The 18,823-nt window shown below is 42.8% G+C and overlaps 1 protein-coding gene across 3 annotated transcripts; it reads right to left on the bottom strand.

The window, feature by feature from the left end:
* Nucleotides 1–185: 185 nt before the first annotated feature.
* SGO1 (shugoshin 1) lies at nt 186–10,613 on the bottom strand. Of its 3 annotated transcripts, none has more exons than XM_081883116.1 (9): nt 10,302–10,613; nt 7,408–7,556; nt 7,132–7,328; nt 6,259–6,363; nt 5,928–5,995; nt 4,582–4,742; nt 2,643–3,491; nt 765–945; nt 186–563 (listed from the first exon to the last, which is right to left on the bottom strand). In XM_081883116.1, exons 2-9 carry the CDS (start codon nt 7,547–7,549, stop codon nt 422–424), a joined length of 1,845 nt encoding a protein of 614 aa, XP_081739242.1. In that variant the 5' UTR covers nt 7,550–7,556; nt 10,302–10,613; the 3' UTR covers nt 186–421. The 3 variants fall into 3 exon arrangements, with proteins under 3 accessions (XP_081739242.1, XP_081739241.1, XP_081739240.1); XM_081883115.1 differs by lacking the exon at nt 10,302–10,613 and adding an exon at nt 10,267–10,299 and having other exon boundaries at nt 187–563; nt 765–948; XM_081883114.1 differs by having other exon boundaries at nt 191–563; nt 765–948; nt 10,302–10,609.
* Between the last annotated feature and the right edge of the window lie 8,210 nt (nt 10,614–18,823).

The following is an 18,823-nucleotide window of genomic DNA, read 5'->3' as shown; positions in this document are numbered from 1 at the left end:
TGACACATTTTATTTCAATATGATCATTTAGAAAACACTACAGAGACTTTCAACAGTTAAATCTGTAATCTGAAGATTTGCTATAAAAGTAGAATTACATTAATCTACATTTCAAGCAAAAGAAATTCCCATTTCCTGTGTAACAAGAAACTAGAAAAAAACAACAACACTAAATACATCAACAAATTTGATGTTTACAAGTTTTAATATAAAATCCTAGTTGTTCATATATTACATAAATTTCAACTGTATATGCGTTGTGTTGGGCCAGGGTGTGTTAAATTCTAAAAGCTGTTTTATGTACAAACATAGTTAAGATTTTCCAGTACTGATATTTCAGCAAATACACTTTACCTTTATATCAATACAACTACTTAAATTGTCAAGTTAAAGGGTTTGTTCCCTAAAAATGTTATTAAAATCAACCAACGCATTCAAATACCTCATTAGATCTGGGCAGTGATTTCTTTTTAAGGGAATTACACATGCGGCTCTTTTTCTGCTTAAAAATTGGAGAATCCAGAAAGATGTTATCTGTAAAAGGGTCTCCTCTTCTGAGCTTCCTATCAAAGCAAAATAGTACATTAGTTTTGAAAGCATTCATGTAATTCTTACTTTGCCTCATAACTAAATTCATAAGCAAGGTTGGATTTTATATTCAAAATTTAATTCTAAACTAATACAACAAATTTCTAAAAACTAAATTATACAATAAATTTTTGAAAGAAACTGGTGCATATCCATTTAGAAACAAATATACTGACCTGCTGAGACTTGGTTCCTTATAGCTCACGCGATCAGTACATCTACGTTTCTTTCGAGGAGTACCTTTTATTCCAGTACTCATCGGTGGGTGAGAAACTCTACTTTGGATAGAAGTTGATTCGAAATTGGTAATATCACTGAAACAGGGATGACATTTTTCAAGAGCCCTAGATGGTTTATCTGCTGGGAGAAAAATGTTTAAAGGGTAACGTCAGCAATGAATAAGCTTTAAACAAACCCTCTTCCTGTGGCTCCAAACAACACCTTAATATTGGTAAAGCTCTGTATATCAATTCTGCAGAATGTTAAGTTTATTCGATTTTTAAGATGACAACAACCAATATTCATGATAAAACCAGATTTGGCTCTTGTTGGAAGACAACAATCGATTTCAAACCATGCCTGCAAATGGGAGTTCAAAGGGTGATTGGTGGTTACCAGGAAATCCTTTGAACTTCCAAAGTTTGCCTGTGGGAGGTGGGGGAATTGAGGATCTGGCCCACATGCTGCTTTCCCACCTTTTACAGGTTATAAGACTAAAATGTGTGCAAATTATGTGTTTTCTTTTAGTCATTTTTTCATAGCTTATGATGTGCAAATCAATCAGGAAAAGGAGTATGGCTATTCTTTCTCCCTCTGGGAAGCTCCAGAGGGTGAGTGCTCTTCACTGGGAGACAAAATGTAAGAACATGAGCATGTTTGTGTCTAGTTCATTGGTTTTCCACCAGTGTGCTATGGAACCATGGACTTGAGGAACATTTAGGGGAGCCCTGGGGGCCATTCTTTCATTAACTTGCAGCCTGTATCTTCCTGCATTATGTCTTCCTTTCTGGGGAATGTTTAGGGGAGCCGGCAGATTTAACTTGCAGCTCATTATCTTCCCGAAATAAAAGTGGCAAATAAAGTGAAGACACTTTTGCATGACTGCTTATCTTCTTAGAATCTCCCCCAACAAAAATCCTCCCCAGCTTCAGTAACTAACAGTTCCATAGTTTTACACAGAGGGCATGAGAAATGCAAGAAAATAGCAAAGTAGCTTGATGATGTGTGTGCCTGGATGTGTGTTCTATGAGGAAGGATTTAAAAATAACCCTAAAAATGAGGAGTGCCTTTTGTTTCTCACTCCTTCTACCTCCAACATCCCTCCCCTCTTCTTCTCTACCTCTCCCCCCCCGGCAACCCCCCCCTTAACAGTCACCCAGCTTTATGGGGACAGGGAGAATGTTGCAGGAAAGGAGCATGTCTGAATGTGTGTCCTGTGCTGTGTTTCTCGGTTTCCTTCCCCATGACGACAAGATATTTCTGCTTCTGATCTTAATCTGGTATTGCGCTCTCTGTCCCACCCCCATTATGTGCATGCTAATTTCAGGGAAGGCAGACACGGATTGCCAGGTGGGATATGTCAGCTCAGCCCTGCAAAGCAGTGGCATTGCTTGGGTTCCAGTCGGCACATGCGCTCCCACTTAAATGCGCACCAAAAATTGTGCCAAACAGGGCTGGGGGCAGAATGAGAAAATCCCCACTTATGTGCATCCTGTAACAATCCCAGTGTAAGTGGCTTCCACAGCGGAGCCACAGAAAGAATGTGGTTGGTGAAGGGAGCTGTGGACTCAAGAAGGTTTAAAACCGCTGGTCTAGTTAGCCCTCTTCCTGGCAATTCTAAAGTGGAGAAAAAACTACAGGAAATATCCGGTTGTGGCATTCCATTTCTGCAAAGGAATTCCACTTGAGCAAATTAGATTTATCCTTTTTGCAGCCAAAGAAAGAGAAATCCTATTGTGTTTGATCAAATTTAGATTTCCAAACTTTTCAGAGTTAGCTGTCAGTATCTCTATGCTAACTCACATACAGTTTTTCAAAACAAAATTATAACTTACTTTCAACATTTTCCTTATCTGCAGAATTATCAGATTTTTTAGTATTCCTGTTTTCCCCCTCAGGTCTACTGCCATGCTGTTCATTCACAGCGTTCTTTGATTGTTGCCTTGTGTGTCTTGGGCTGCCATCAGTTGTGCATTCTAAGCTTTTCCTGGATCTTTTCATGCAAGGCACGTACTGACTATCATCAGAGTCCTCTTCTGAAGCAAATGATTCGTTACAAGAAGTTTCTGTTTCTTCTCCATTATTTTTTTCTTGGATGTTATTTTCTTCAACTTTGTTTTGTCGGAAAGGTGTGATATGGACACACTCCGCAAAAACAAAATCATAAGCATCATTGGAACCAGTTGATCTATCTGTTTTTTCTTTGGAACAGCACTTCCTATTATGGCTTCTCTCTTTTCTGGACCTTGTCCTGGATCTAGTTTTTGTTTCCAATTTTCTTTTCTGGTCTCTCTCTTTGTGTGTTTGAGAACCTCCAACAATTTTAAAATCAGTTTGTTTGGGGGCTGCTGTTGGGGTATTTGATTCAGGTAACATATTAGGCTGTTCCAAAGTTTTGTCTGTGTTTATCTTATGTTTCTCTTGAGAAACGTAAGTTTCTTCATATTGTTCATTATTTTTCACCAAGCCTGACTCAGGGCCAGGTTCATCTTGTTGGCAACATTCTGTTATCTGCTCAAGTACTTCCGGACTGCTACCATCAGATACATCAAATGGATACTGAGTTTTGATCCTGGAGTAGTGACGACGGATAGATACATTTTTTAGTAAGCTACTTTCAAATTGCATGTTCTCTTCATTTCTGTTCTCATACTCCATATGACAGTGGGAACTACTTTGCCAACCTGGTAATTTAAAATAATGTGTCAATTCTGCAGGGAAGCTTAAAAATACATACATTAAAGCTTTAAGTAGTTACTAGAATAGCACAGAAAAAAATTAGATGCTAAATATGGTTTAGTAGGGTTTGGCAGATTGGTCCATCAGATTGAACAGTTATAACGAACAGTTATAATAATAAATTATGATTATTAATTATAATACTGATGCAGCAGAAGTAGACATCGTTTACCAATAACACATGTACATAGAGAATTACAACAGAAATCTGTTTCCACAAGCAAAGGCAATTGTATCAGGTCATTTTCACCTCAGTACAAGTACTTTGCCAAAGCTGTGCAGAGTGGGAAAGAGAACTGCAGAACTTAGTCCTGTGAGAATCGTTTGATTATGCCAAATGATTATGCCAAATCTATATGTACATTTATGTCCCAGTATCTCATGCCTGAGTATTAAAGGCAGCAAATTTGACTTAAAATGTTTAATTAAAAATGCATTATGGTTGCAAACCAGTTGATATCCCTCTGTCAAACCTTTGATCCAAATAGAGCCTTCTGTCAGCAGAACAGAGATTAAGGCAATTGTAAATGAATCTTCCCAAGAATCCCCAACTCCACTGCCACCTGCTCTGGAGGCAGGGGGACTCTTCAGAGCTTGGGCTGAGGGGCCGCCTCACTGAAGATTGCCTCAATCCCTGTTCCATTGACAGGAGGCTTTGCTAAATTAATGAGCCTTCTGTCAGCAGAGGGACACCTTTCATAAAAAGTGCAGTTATGGCACATAGCAAGGAAATAGTTTTGCACAAGATTATGAAACTTCTTTGATGTTATGCTGCTACCTGTGACCAGAATCCAAACAGCTACTTTAGGTGTTCCTAAGACAGGAAATATATACTCCTCGCTCCCACTGCAATAAGCAAACCTCCAAGTAATACGGTAATCTGCTTTTAAAATCCACTCAGCTTCGAAAAAAGCATGTGGTTTAAAAAACAATAAGGTATGCAGAATCAGCAGCGGTTCTTTAGAACCCAGCCAATGCTCCTTAATAGTAAAGCCTTTGACCCATGTTTAGAATCTTAAATGCGGGATTACCTACCTGTATCCGTCTTTGATGTTGAAAGAACATCTTCAGTCATAACATCTTGCTGAGTATCAGCTACATCTGAATAATTTGTATGTGTATTATCCTTTAATTCTGTTCTAGATGTTTTATCTTGCTTGCTTGCATCTACAGAAAGGATATGCCTTAGATGTGCCCTAAGGGGGGGGGGAGGTGAAATTCACTTAATTATTTTAAGAGCAGATTCTCATACAGCAGTTTTGGTACACACACTCCACAAGAAAAATTAAGGGCTTCCTAAATTAAAACTGAATGAGAACCTTCATTCTTGTAAGCAAAGGTATATTCCAGGAATATGCGCTTGAGAATGAAATACAAAACTACTTGGCAGTTTTCTCAACTTCAAATTGGTTTTCGACAGAGAAAAAAATGTTTTAATTAAAAACTGCATTAAAACACGTTTTCTAAGAAACATTCCTGTTCAAAAGTGCTGTACTTGGTGGTAAAGTACAGTTGTTCTAAAGAAATAACACTCTCAGAAACTGCTAAAATATGCCTCCTGTTGTGATCTTCATAACTCCACACTCTCTGGGGAAACATGGAACAAGATTTCGATTCACTCATGCAGGCTAACCATTGCTTTCTCCTAGACAGGAAGGGATGTACGAGGGCTTCCTGTCTCAGTGGTGCTTCATTAAGAGTGAGCCTTGTATTTCTGGTCCTGCTTTGATCTTGCCTCTTGGGTTTTGCTTCCTGGTTTGCCAGATTGCTCTTTGTTCCTGACTCATTGGCCCACACTCAAAGAAATCTCCAGCCCACAGGCCAACCCTGATGATTACTGGTACTTATGGAGAAAATGTGGTTGCAGAATATGCTGAATCATAATTTCAGATCTATGCAAACATTTTTGAGCTTGGCATTGTTAACTGGTCATTTGGTAATTTTCTCAATTCTAATCATTTAATTTCATAATTGAGAGATAAAAGGCATCTAAGCTCTTCTCTCACACCCTGAATTTTCCACTTTTGGATTGTCCTCATCACATAATTTTGACTCAGTGCTCTAATAACATGGACATATATTCATGGAATAGTTTTCATAATCAATTATATAGGCTTTTTAGAGAAGAGCTCTTGAAATTTAAGAACCACCAGTCAACATGAGAAAACCATTTTTTTCTATTCCACAGCAACATTTTTTGGAGGGTGAGGGGGAAGTGATAAATTAACAGAAACCATTTTCAATTATCATAGTGTCTGTGTATGTGTGCACCTGCGTGTATAAAACACAATCTAAAAAATATTTTATTGATGCAAGTTTCTTAATTTTGTTTTGAAGGGGAAAAACAGGCAGAAAAATTGAAATATATTAAGTATACTTACAAGGAATCTTGGCTTCTTACATTGCTAGAATCACACTCCTCAGCACTTGAGGCACTGAGAGTCTGGTTCTGTAAAAGTTCAAGATATTATGCTGAAAACCATTATGCTGTATGGACCATACAAGAAGCACATAATAAAAGTGAGATGTCTGAAAACGTGGTTCCCAGCTGCAGCTTATGAGGCAGACTACTGGACAGTAATAGAAAAGATTACTGTTACTATTGGACAGTAACAGCAAAATATTTAAGCAATTATCTTAATGGATGCAGAACTGATAACAGTCTAAAGTCAGAAAGTAACATACAAATATAAGGATGGGAAAAAGACTTACAAGAGCTGTGCTATATTGACCTTTTGCTGAACCAAGAAGACTTGTTGCATTGAGTAGGTCTTGAACAACTTTAGAAATAATCTCCTTCAAAGCCATTAATCTAGTCTAACAGAAACAAAAAGAGTTAACTGATGTAGTTACAATACAACAGTAAGCTTGTTTAGAAATAAAATGAACAGGAAATAGTGGTTCCTATTTCTTGTTTATTATACAAGTTATCTGCTACTGCTCCCACAGGTTACATTCTCAAGGATTACCCTTCCCCATATGAACCAACCCAAACCTTGAAATAAGACATCTGAGGTCCTCATTTGTGTGCCCCATGCAAAGTATGTCAGTAGGGTGACAACAAGAGAACAAGCCTTTCCTGTGAGTCCCCAATTATGAAAAGCTCTACACCTGCAAGCTTGTCTGCCACTAACATTTGTCATCTTTTTGGCAACAGAAAAATAAATACATTTCCTTTTCTAGGCATTGGGGCAGCCCTAATGATCTGGCTTTATGTGGTTTCTTTTTGTAGTCATTTGTGTTTTCAGCTGAAGTGGATATTTTGTGCTTTTAGGTAATTCTTTGGATAAACATTTTTAGTATTATTTGTAACATTTTAAGGGATTTATTTACAGATTGTGTTTTATTCTTCTTGCAACTTCAAAACTCCTTCTGGTTCTGGTCTGAAGTGATAAATAAATGTTCTCTCCCTGGGCCCTGCGTGCGTTGGTGGAGCACATATAAGCGCACCCCATCCTACTCTCTTTTGGGTCCAAAAGGACCCATGCGCTGGCAATCATATGTCAAATGGACACTCCTAAAACAATTGCCGCCTGTATTTTAATTGGGCATTATATATATACAACATGTATTAAGATAAAATACCTCAGAATGCTCTTTTCCTTGTTGTAATGCCAGCTTTCTATGCAAGGCAAACATCTGAAATTTCAGACTCTGATATTCTCTCTTTAAATACAGGATTGTATCTTGTGCTTCCCTCACTTTGCACTTCTCCTCTTCCAAAGCCAGAGCTAATGCTCGATTGTTTGTTTGAAAGCTTTTCATCAGTGTAGATGAGTTGTCTGGAAAAAATGGAAATAATTCCTAAAATTTCTATTTCTAGGAAAACTTGAATAAAATACTGTATTAAAAAATACTTACTTGTAATTTTACTGTTGACAGATAAGACTTGTTTGGTTTTGCCCAACTGTGCCCATTTTTTATTTCGCCTTTCTTTCATTCGTTCTTTTATATCTTCCAGACTGTCCTTAAATGACTTTTTCAAGCACCTTTCTCTAGTCATTTTCCACCTTAAAAAAATACAAAAACAAATGATTACAGTTTAACAAATATTTATTTAAAAGGCTTTCTTACCAATTTACAAAAATGAACTCTTTGACCCCATCTTATATTAATACCACCACCCCACCCCAAAAAACCTATCAGCTATCTGTTTTTATCATAAAATTGTACCGAAAAGGTAATGTTTGGCCTATTCTTCAACAGTACGTAAAGATTTACTGGAGCAAACCTATTATTTTAAATAATAAATTTGAAAGAATGTACTTATTTAATTTGAACCAGTAGTCTTAAAGACTGCGAACTATAGCTTGTTAAAACAAGACGGTCAAAACCACCTAGAAATAATACCCATTTTAAAATAGATTTCTTAATTAGATTTCTTATTAACCGCCCCCCACCCTCATCCCCTTCCGTATACAGTAGGGCAACATTGTTCCCATATACAGTGGTATCTCGGGTTACATACGCTTCAGGTTACAGACTCCGCTAACCCAAAAATAGTGCTTCAGGTTAAGAACTTTGCTTCAGGATGAGAAGAGAAATCGTGCTCCGGTGGCGCGGCAGCAGCAGGAGGCCCCATTAGCTAAAGTGGTGCTTCAGGTTAAGAACAGTTTCAGGTTAAGTATGGACCTCCGGAACAAATTACGTACTTAACCCGAGGTACCACTGTATATATACACTGCTTTAAAAAAAAACAAAAGCAAAGAAAAAGAGATATTGGACCCTAACCACTTAAGATGTTTTTGCCTTTTGTTTTTACAAACAAGGGGTGTATAAAGAAAAACCTACAGAGCACAATTGCTGCTCTTGTTATTAATAAACTAAACAACTATCTGACTTACTAAAACCAACAACTTTTTGACTTTTAGAAGACATTTGTAGGCAGCCTGTTTAGGGAAGTTTTTAATGTATGATGTTTTATTGTTTTTAATATTCTGTTGGGAGCCTCCCAGAGTAGCTGGGGGTATAAATTATAAATTATTATAATATTATTATTATCATCCTACCCTGAATTGAGCTTCTGGAGTCTATATTCACTGCAGACTCTTTCCAAACTCCTGTCTTCAGATACCCTTCCTCCAAAAAACCACCCCCAAGTATCAAACCCAATTCCATGGATTGAACCTGGAACCTTTGTGTGGGGGACTCCCTGGTCTGCAGCCTGGGAGTCGTTTTGGACTCACAGCTGTCCACGGAGGCGCAGGTCAATTCTGTGTCCAGGGCAGCTGTCTACCAGCACCATCTGGTATGCAGGCTGAGACCCTAGCTGCCTGCAGACTGTCTTGCCAGATTGGTGCATGCTCTGGTTATCTCCTGCTTGGACTACTGCAATGCGCTCTACATGGGGCTACCTTTGAAGGTGACCCGGAAACTACAACTAATCTAGAATGTGGCAGCTAGACTGGTGACTGGGAGCGGCCACCGAAACCACATTACACCGGTCTTGAAAGCCCTACACTGGCTCCCAGTACGTTTCCAAGCACAATTCAAAGTGTTGGTGCTGACCTTTAAAGCCCTAAACGGCCTTGGTCCTGTATACCTGAAGGAGCGTCTCCACCCCCCATCATTCAGCCCGGACACTGAGGTCCAGCTCTGAGGGCCTTCCGGCGGTTCCCTCCCTGCGAGAAGTAAGGTTACAGGGAAACAGGCTAAGGGCCTTTTTGGTAGTGGCGCCTGCCCTGTGGAACGCCCTCCCATCAGATGTCAAGGAAATAAACAACTATCTGACTTTTAGAAGACATCTGCAGACAACCCTGTTTAGAGAAGTTTTTAATGCTTTATGTCTTATCACTTTTTAATGTTCCCCAGTGGCGTTGTGGGTTAAACCACAGAGCCTAGAGCTTGCCGATCAGAAGATTGGTGGTTCGAATCCCCGCGACGGGGTGAGCTCCCATTGCTCAGTCCCAGCTCCTGCCAACCTAGCAGTTCATAATCACGCCAAAAAGTGCAAGTAGATAAATAGGTACCGCTCCGGCGGGAAGGTAAACGCCGTTTCCATGCGCTGCTCTGGTTCACCAGAAGCGGCTTGGTCATGCTGGCCACATGACCCGGAAGCTGTACGCAGGCTCCCTCGGCCAATAAAGCAGGATGAGCGCCGCAACCCCTGGACCCTTTAATGTCAGGAGTCCCTTTACCCTTTAATGTCAGGAGTCCCTTTACCCTTTAATGTCAGGAGTCCCTTTACCCTTTAATGTCAGGAGTCCCTTTACCCTTTAATGTTCCCCAGAGTGGCAGGGGAAACCCAGCTAAATGGGTGGGGTATAAATATTTTATTACTACAGTATTATTAGGCGTGGCCTGATTTGATTTCAGTGCGCAACCGCGTAACGGTCCTGCTTCCTATTCCTGCGTTGCAGGGGGCGGGTTGGACTAGATGATCCTCAGGGTCCCTTCCGACTTCACAATTGTCCTATCTGAGGAGTGCTGGGCCGTCTGGGTCGCACCCAACCCAGGCCACTTTTAAGCGCTCGCTCTTTTCAACCAAGAGCACGACTAAGTGCGGATCCGACCCCTTCAGTTTCTTAGCAGTCAGAGCCCGAGGCCAGTCGCCCTCGGCAGAAACGGCCTCTCCAGTTTCGGGCTCCGCTTTGTAAGATATATGGCGGGAGCCTCCATTTCCCCCCTGCTTCCATCCTTCATCTCTCCCTTCCTACCCCCTCCCGGCGCCAAACGGAGAACCGCAAACGGAGCCCTTCAGCCGGGCTCCCTCGCACCCACCCGCCGCCATTACGGACAGAGTAGTACCGCCGAACCTGCGTCTGAGGGGCGCGCGCTCGTCCCTCGTTCTTTTTCCCTCAGCTGCCTTCAACTGTGCGACCGAGTGCGCGCGACAACCCAAAAAGCCGTTGGTGGTGGTGGGGGTTTTTTTGTGTCTGTATCTTTCAGGCGACGACTTCGTTCAAAATTCTCCGCGGCGCTTTCCGATTGGCCGGCTTGCTCCCAGCTGAGCGGCGTCGTCGTTTCGTCATCGCGCATTTCCTCCTCCTCCTCTTTTGTTTCCGCCTTCTTTCTACGGACCTGTGGGTGGAGCTCTAGCCTTGTTTTCATCTTTCGCTCCGTCCTCAACGCCGCAAAGTGGGGCGGGCACGGCGCTCTGATTGACGCGCGGCTGCGCCAGTCGAAACGCGTAGGCTGGTGAGGGTTGCGGGCTGCAGTTGCGAGCTGTTTTTCTGCTTCTGCGAAAGTCTTGTGTTGCTGCGTCTAGAATGAGTGATTGAGTGCAAATTAGAAAAGGACCGCCCTGGGAAACATAATTTATACGATATATATATATGTGTGTGTGTGTTTAAAAAATACTCATATATATATATATATATATATATATATATATATATATATATATATATATACACACTGTATAGATAGATAGATAGATAGATGTTTTTAAAAAATACTCTTTAACAAGATTCTCTCCCCCTCATTTATAACATTTGTTTTAAAAGATTTCAACAGATAAAAGCAAACTCCAGAATTAGCTCGAAGTATTTTCGAGTCAGATTTTTAAAAAATGTATGTTGCTTATCTGAGGCTGCTGATCGCTATTCTAGCTGTGAGATAAAACTTATTGCATTGTTCTTTTTCCTGTTATTTAGCAAGAGGTCGAGGCTATCGCAACATATGAACACTGGTGCAAGAGTAATGTACTGTACTGTATATAGTTTTCTCACCTTGTGTGCATGTGAGATCATGGTCCATGTCCAACTCTAATTGTACAGTGGTGCCCCGCAAGATGAATGCCTCGCAAGACGAAAAACCCGCAAGACGAAAGGGTTTTTCGGGTTTTGCGACGCTTCGCTAGACGATTTTCCCTATGGGCTTGCATCGCAAGACGAAAGCCCATAGGGAAATCTCGGGGACCTTTTTTTAAATGCTGGCGGTGGGGAGCAAAGCCTTTTCCCCCCTCCGGACTTCAGAAGAGGTCCAGGAAGGCCGGCGGGGGCGAAAGGCTTTGCTCCCCACCGCCAGCATTTTAAAAGCGGTCCGGGATAGCAGGGAAGCGCTTCCCGCTATCCCGGACGGCTTTTGAAGGCAGGCAGGGGGGGCAAAGACTTTTGCCCCCCCGCCCGCCTTGGGAAGAGGTCCAGGATAGCGGAAAGCCTCCCCCCGCCGCCCGGCTTCGGGGCATCGTCCCGATGCCGGGCGGCGGGGCGAGAAAGCCTCCCCCCGCCGCCCGGCATCGGAACCATGTCCCGATGCCGGGCGGCGGGGCGGGAAAGCCTCCCCCCGATGCCGGGCGGCGGGGCGGGAACGCCTCCCCCTGCCGCCCGGCTTCGGGGCATCGTCCCGATGCCGGGCGGCGGGGCGGGAAAGCCTCCCCCCGCCGCCCGGCTTCGGGGCATCGTCCCGATGCCAGGCGGCGGGGCAGGAACGCCTCCCCCCGCCGCCCGGCTTCGGGGCATCGTCCCGATGCCGGGCGGCGGGGCGAGAAAGCCTGGGCGCGCTTGCAACTCTCCGCAAGGAGCGCTCCCGCTGCTTGCGGAGAGGTCCGCGCCTGTCCTGGACTTTTTCTGAAGGCAGGCGGGGGGGGGGGCAAAAGTCTTTGTCCCCCCTGCCTGCCTTCCCAGGGGCTTTTAAATCGCCCCGGACAGCGGAGAAGTCCTCCGCTGTCCCGGGCGATTTTAAAATGCCGCCCGCCAGAAGAGGTCCGGGAAGGCGGTTTCCATAGGAACGCATTAATTGATTTTCAATGCATTCCTATGGAAAACCGTGCATCGCAAGACGAAAAACTCGCAAGACGAAGAGACTTGCGGAACGAATTAATTTCGTCTTGCGAGGCACCACTGTACTTAAGGAATTACAGTACAGTACTACTGCTAACTACAGTGGTACCTCGGGTTACAGACGCTTCAGGTTACAGACTCCACTAACCCAGAAATAGTACCTCGGGTTAAGAACTTTGCTTCAGGATGGGAACAGAAATCGTGCAGAGCAGCAGCAGCAGGAGGCCCCATTAGCTAAAGTGGTGCTTCAGGTTAAGAACAGTTTCAGGTTAAGAACTTAAATTAAGAACAGACCTCCAGAACGAATTAAGTTCTTAACCTGAGGTACCACTGTAGTTGAAGGTTTGATTTTGGGTGCTTCCAGAAGGCCAGTTTATTCAGTTTTTATTCTGTTTTGATTAGACAACATTGGCTGCTTTAATAAGCATTCGTTCTGATTCTTTTGCAGGATGAGGACAGATAACATTGCATCAAAGCAAGTGTTGGCCCACACTTTCCAATGCAACTGCTTCCTCTGCTGCAAAAAAAATCTCATCTTTTGGGGAAGCGAGTTAGTTGCTCAACCCTAATTTGCACAGCCTATGTTTGTTGGAATGTGATGGAATTCCTTCCCCCGAAAATAGCAACAGCCTAGAAGTGACAGTTGGCAAGCAGTGGTTCCCACTGATGTCCCCCGAGGCAAGGGCGTGAGACTGAGCAACTGGAGGTTACTCAACTTATGCTGGAGGTATATTTACTCTCACTAGTAGAGCATGCCAGGGGGACGTGGGTGGTGCAGTGGGTTCGAATCCCCGCAATGGGGTGAGCTTCCGTTGCTCAGTCCCTGCTCCTGCCAACCTAGCAGTTCGAAAGCACATCAAAAGTGCAAGTAGATAAATAGGTACTGCTCTGGCGGGAAGGTAAACGGTGTTTCCGTGCATTGCTCTGGTTTGCCAAAAGCGGCTTAGTCATGCTGGCCACATGACCCGGAAGCTGTACGCCGGCTCCCTCGGCCGATAAAGTGAGATGAGCATCGCAACCCCAGAGTCGTCCGCAACTGGACCTAATGGTCAGGGGTCCCTTTACCTTTACCTTTTAGCAGAACATGCCAGGCAACAGCTCCTGATGATCTTCTTTGGGACAAGGGAGTGGGGTTGAGCAGCTAAATACCACTTGGTCCACTTGGTTGTCTTATCTACAACAATACAGTGGTACCTAGGGTTAAGAACTTAATTTGTTCTGGAGGTCCGTTCTTAACCTGAAACTGTTCTAAACCTGAAGCACCACTTTAGCTAATGGGGCCTGCCGCACCGCCGCTGTGTGATTACTGTTCTCATTCTGAAGCAAAGTTCTTAACCCAAGGTACTATTTCTGGGTTAGCAGAGTCTGTAACCTGAGGTACCACTGTACAATTAAAAAACAAAGCCAATAAAAATGTGGAAAATAAGATGTAAAGATTTTATTTATCCCTTGGTGCAATTAAAATAACAAAAATGTTAGTTCATAGTTCAGATATTGTGAAACTAAGGAGTAAGTGGGTCTTTATGACTTCAGTCCCATACACACTTACCTGAGAATAAGCCCTATGGAGCTCAGTGGGACTTTTGTAGATGTGTAGGATTGCACTGGAAATCCGTGAAATTTGCACATTTCACTTCAGTTTTGCTAATAGCACCTCTGAATATATTTCTTAGATTTGAGTTTAACTCTCATCTGTCCATAGCTGTCAACTTTCAGATTTGAAAATAAGGGATCAGCAGCCTCACCTGTCCCAGGGATATCTAACAATCCAGGATAGCAGCGGGAAGCAGTGGGAAACGGCGCAGGAATAAAGGAATTTCCCGCAAAAAAAGGGAAGGTTTACAGCTATGCATCTGTCAAACAGCAAGACTTCAGAACAACTCCATTATGCATCACCAAAAAGGTTGCAGGCAGAAGCTAAATTGTCACATGAACGACAAAATCCTTTAAAGTATGGTAAGGGACTAGAAGAGATGAAAAAACGAGTTCCAGGAAGGTGTACCAAAGCAACATCACACAGTTTCCAAGCAGCCCAGTTCCTGGAGCTTTTAGACAAGCAAATGCATACCAAAGGAGCATAAAATACTGCTGTTCCAATAATATGAGGTAACAAAGTTTACTGCAATTGCTGGGGCAAATTACTGTTTTCCATTTTTGTGGCAAGCAAAGCTGTAATATGGCAAAGACATGGAGGAGAGCTGGCATAGCTGGGAGAAGCCTTGGTATAACTCCCAAGCTTCCAATAGCTTTTTTGGCTATGGTAAGTCAGCAGACTGTTCTGGATGAGATGTCAAATTCCCAGTAACTTTGAAGACATGGGCTGTTCTACCTTTTCTTTAAAAAAGAAGAAGATAAGAAATGCTAATTTTAGGGAAAATTGAAATACATATGCTGTACATATTTTCATATCAAAACGAAGCTTTAAGTCCATTGATTTCACTGAGTGTATATATGACTATTGCAATTGCAGGGGGTTGGACTAGATGACCCTTGGGCTCCTTCCCACTCTTAAGATTCTATGACTAATGTTGAGCACCATCCTTGAATATGAAATACTGGTATTGTTTTATCATGTCAGCTCTGAATTTCCTACCATAATACCTCTGTTCCCCATCCTGCAAATGCAAGGATGCGTAAATGATAAATTATTAGGGAGGCAGAACAGATTTATCTTGCACTTAATGTTTAATGCACAGGCTCTGAGAGTTAAGATTCGTTCTGAAAGCATGAGAATTTAAATATGAAGCATTAAAACTGCTCCAGAAGCATAGTTCCTTCTCTGAAAGGAGAGGGCGCGATATCAGGTTTTCCACAACTTTATGAGGAATGCATGCTCATTATTTTAGAAACTTAAGGAGCAAGCATGTTTAAGTGTACACTTTTAATTCAGAAATAATTGTGTCTCAGTAAGAAATGTTTGGGAAAGAGACCCTACCCAAGGACATCTGGAAATAGTTTTATGTGTTCCTGAGAATGCCAATAGGATAGGCATGGCCTGAAATAAATACTGAGTGAATGTCAATATGAATTTTAAGTAGCCCTTACGTTAGTGCACTGAATAGAGGCATGGACTTTGAAGTAGCAGTCAGGTTCAAAGTCCATCTCTTTCATGGACTGAAGGCATGGGTCTTGGTCTTTGTCAGAATTTCTCCACCTTTGATTCCCCTCAGCATAAATAATAATAATAATAATAATAGTGATGTTTTTCTTAGTGCACATGTGAACACAATAACTATAGTAAAGCAGTGAAGAAGTGCATTGGGAATTGTGAAATGTAATAATACAATGAAAGCAATTATTCTGTGCCACCCTGAGCCTAAAGAGCAGCGTATACTGAAATTGCTGCCTACTGTCTTTTTGCCCTCTCAGTATCCACCCAAAAACCCATGGTTGAAGTTTATATAAAAAATGATCAGCTCAAGGACAAAAGCATCAATCTTTGAGGCTGAGAGATGAAAAGGGAAAAAGCACCAGCACACAATAAGCTGCCGACAAAGGCAATGAATGAAGGAAAGTCTGGTCTATTCAAATCCGCAGCCTTGGTTGAGACAGAAAGGGTAACAGCCATGCTGAAGTTCCATTGCTGCAGTTAGCATCAAAATGTCTGGGTCACAGCCGACTGCTTTTGAAAGGTTTGCTCTCAGTAAGCATGGTACAAAGTCAGACCAGAATTGGCAAGAGACAGTCGCTTTGCCATTCTCCGCAGGCGTTCAGCTCAAGTACCTTTTTAATAACTTGGGTTTCACATGATAAAAATTGTAGCTGGAAGGTATGAGGTTTTGTGGGGGGTGGAAAGGGGCAAAAGGAAAACTTTGAAGCCTGACTAATCCAGCTCCGTAGACCAATGTGATGTGCCTGGAGGTCTCTGCCTTATCTTCCTGCCCAAAGATGCTGGCTTCTGTCTGTCTTGGGAGACAATGGAAGAGTGAGCCATCAGGGCGGGAAGTCAAATGGTTGGAGAGTTACAGCGCCTGCTGTGGCTGCAGAGACGGGTAAGAGAAACATGTTTTATTGCAGGTGGGGCAGATACACTGGCGGAGGAAAGGCGGGCGGGGGAACACACTGCCCCCAGCACCATCAGGGAGGGGGGGTAGCATCGCGGCCGCCCCCAGGACACATACCGCGCACCAACCCCACCATGCCTGGCACCATGCCCCCGGGATGTGTGCCAGGCCCGCCCCCGCCGATGCACAACCTGATTGTACTGCAAATTTGTGTTACATGGAGTGGCATGGTTACACGGAGTGGCATAGTTACACCAGGAACTACAGCCATTGCAAGATGAACAGCAAGGTGAAAGAAAGGGCAATTACAAAATTAAAAACTGAAAGCAGGGCTATCCCTAGGCAAGGTGCAGGGCCTGGGTTAAATCACATCCACCTGGCTCTCGACCCTTCTCTACATAATTGTGGCAATGGCCCCTCCCTCTGACCCCCCAGCCCCGGCTTTCTGTTGTTGTTGCCTCTTCTTTTGCTGCTGTTTTAGCAGGGGCAATGACCCCGAAGCCCTCCACCTCTGCCTTGGAAGGGAGTCGTAGAAAGTTGCCTTATACTGAACAAGACCATTGGTCCAGCTAGCTCTGTATCGGCCATGCTGGTCCAGCATTTCAAACAGGAGATGCTGAGGATGGAACCCAAAACCTCCTGTGTGCCATGCAGTTGCTCCTCCACTGAGCCCTGCTGTGTGGACAGGAGGGGCCAGGCAGCACGGTTGCCAGCTGTGGGCACCAGGTGTAGGGCTTCCAAAGTTCAGGCTCCGGAGCGGTCACCCCTATTCCGCCCTCTGATAGAAAAAAAGGGCACAATACTGGTCTTTGAATCAGAACCCAAAAATTCAAAATGGTCCCTCCTGCTGTCTTATTAGTTACCCCTTTTCATGATACGCCAAGAGGCAGGAAAATGGTGCCTCATCTGAAATCTGTCACCCAAAGCAGCTTCATATTGTTATAGGATGGGGGGAGCGAGTCCTGGATGATACCTGTGGGCAGTGCTTTTTTTCTAGAAAAAGAGGTGCCAGAGCTCACCACAAACTTCTCCTTTGTTCTCTTAGAATGGCAATGGCACCCACCTGAGAGGCGCCCACCTGGGGGAAAAAGCCCTGCGTGTGGGTCCCTTCCTTTAAAAGAAAATAAAAAATTATTAACAACTTCAACATACAAACCGTCAAAACATATCATATTATTATTCCCCCCCTTTCCCCACCCCCTTCTAACCCTCCCTCCTCCCCACAGCTCCTCTCTCTGATTTCTCAGCACATATTATTCTCTGCATGTTATAAAATTATACATATCCTTACGTTATCTATCATGTTATCAACCAATAAATTTGTATATGTTTATTCAAACCCTGCCAAGGAATCCAGTTCATTTTGTTGTCCTTTTAGATAATTTGTAAAAAGCTCCCATTCTTCCTTAAAGTCACAGTTGTCCTTGTCCCGCAGTTTGTATGTCAATTTAGCCAGTTCTGCATAAATCACCAATTTTTCTTGCCACTGTTCTTTCATTGGGATTTCCTCATTCTTCCATCCTTGTGCTATCAAGACTCTTGCCGCTGTTGTAGCATACATAAATAAGTTCTTTATTTTTCTTGGCAGGTCTTGTCCTAGAATCCCTAACAGAAATGTTTCTGGGGTTTTTTTTAAACAAATGTCGTTTTAAACATTTTTTTTCAGTTCATTGTATATCATTTCCCTTTTTTTTTTCATTTCTCTACATTCCCACCACTGTGGGTCCCTTCCTATAATCCTGCATCTGTGAAGGTAGACTGTATAAGAGGGAACCTCTTTAAAACATTTTAAAAAGGCTGGCTCAGACCTTGTGCTTTACACGATGTACTTAAAAGAATACTTGCATAGTATTTATATAGGATAGTCATGTGCTGTATACTTTACAGGGCAGGTTATTTCTGATTTTTCTACCTTAGCTACCAACTCACCTCAGCTGAAATTAAAATTAGTCTTTGTGTTGACATAGTACTGAGAACAGTCCTTCATAAGGAGGTAAGAGGCTTAAAATTCAATACCATCATGACTTACTGTAAATGTTTTTTTAAGTGAACCCTGCTGCCTGTATTCCTCTTCATTTTTTAGAATGTTTGAAGGGAAAAAATGTGTGTAGTTATAAGGGCTAGGAAGGTTGGAAGCTGGCAAAGAGATATTAAAAGCAATAACTGGACTTTGGTTGATGCCAAGTTCCCTTATGACAAGATTTTTGAGTGACAGAAAAGCTGAACACAGGCAGATTCCCCCCTCTGTATTTTCTTTCTTGGTTTTTTTTGTATTCCCTTACAGCACATCTCAATTAATGTTTACTCTGGAGTTAGTTCTGGTATCTTCACTGGGCCAACTTTACATAGGACTATGCACATGTATTTGGGAATAAGCCCATAGAATTCCGTGACATTTACTTCTGAGTGAACATGCATAGGATTATGCTGCAAGTCTTATAAAGCTCTGGCAATTCTTTTATCTTCATTTCTAAGTGTAATCGGTTTGCACTTCGTTTTCTTAGCAATGTCACTTGCTTTTCTTCTTATCCCTTATACACCTCCGAAGGT

Source organism: Podarcis melisellensis (genome assembly GCF_964234715.1).
Source record: "Podarcis melisellensis genome assembly, chromosome: 12".
Lineage (NCBI taxonomy): Eukaryota > Metazoa > Chordata > Lepidosauria > Squamata > Lacertidae > Podarcis > Podarcis melisellensis.
This window is presented reverse-complemented; position numbering and strand designations above follow the sequence as displayed.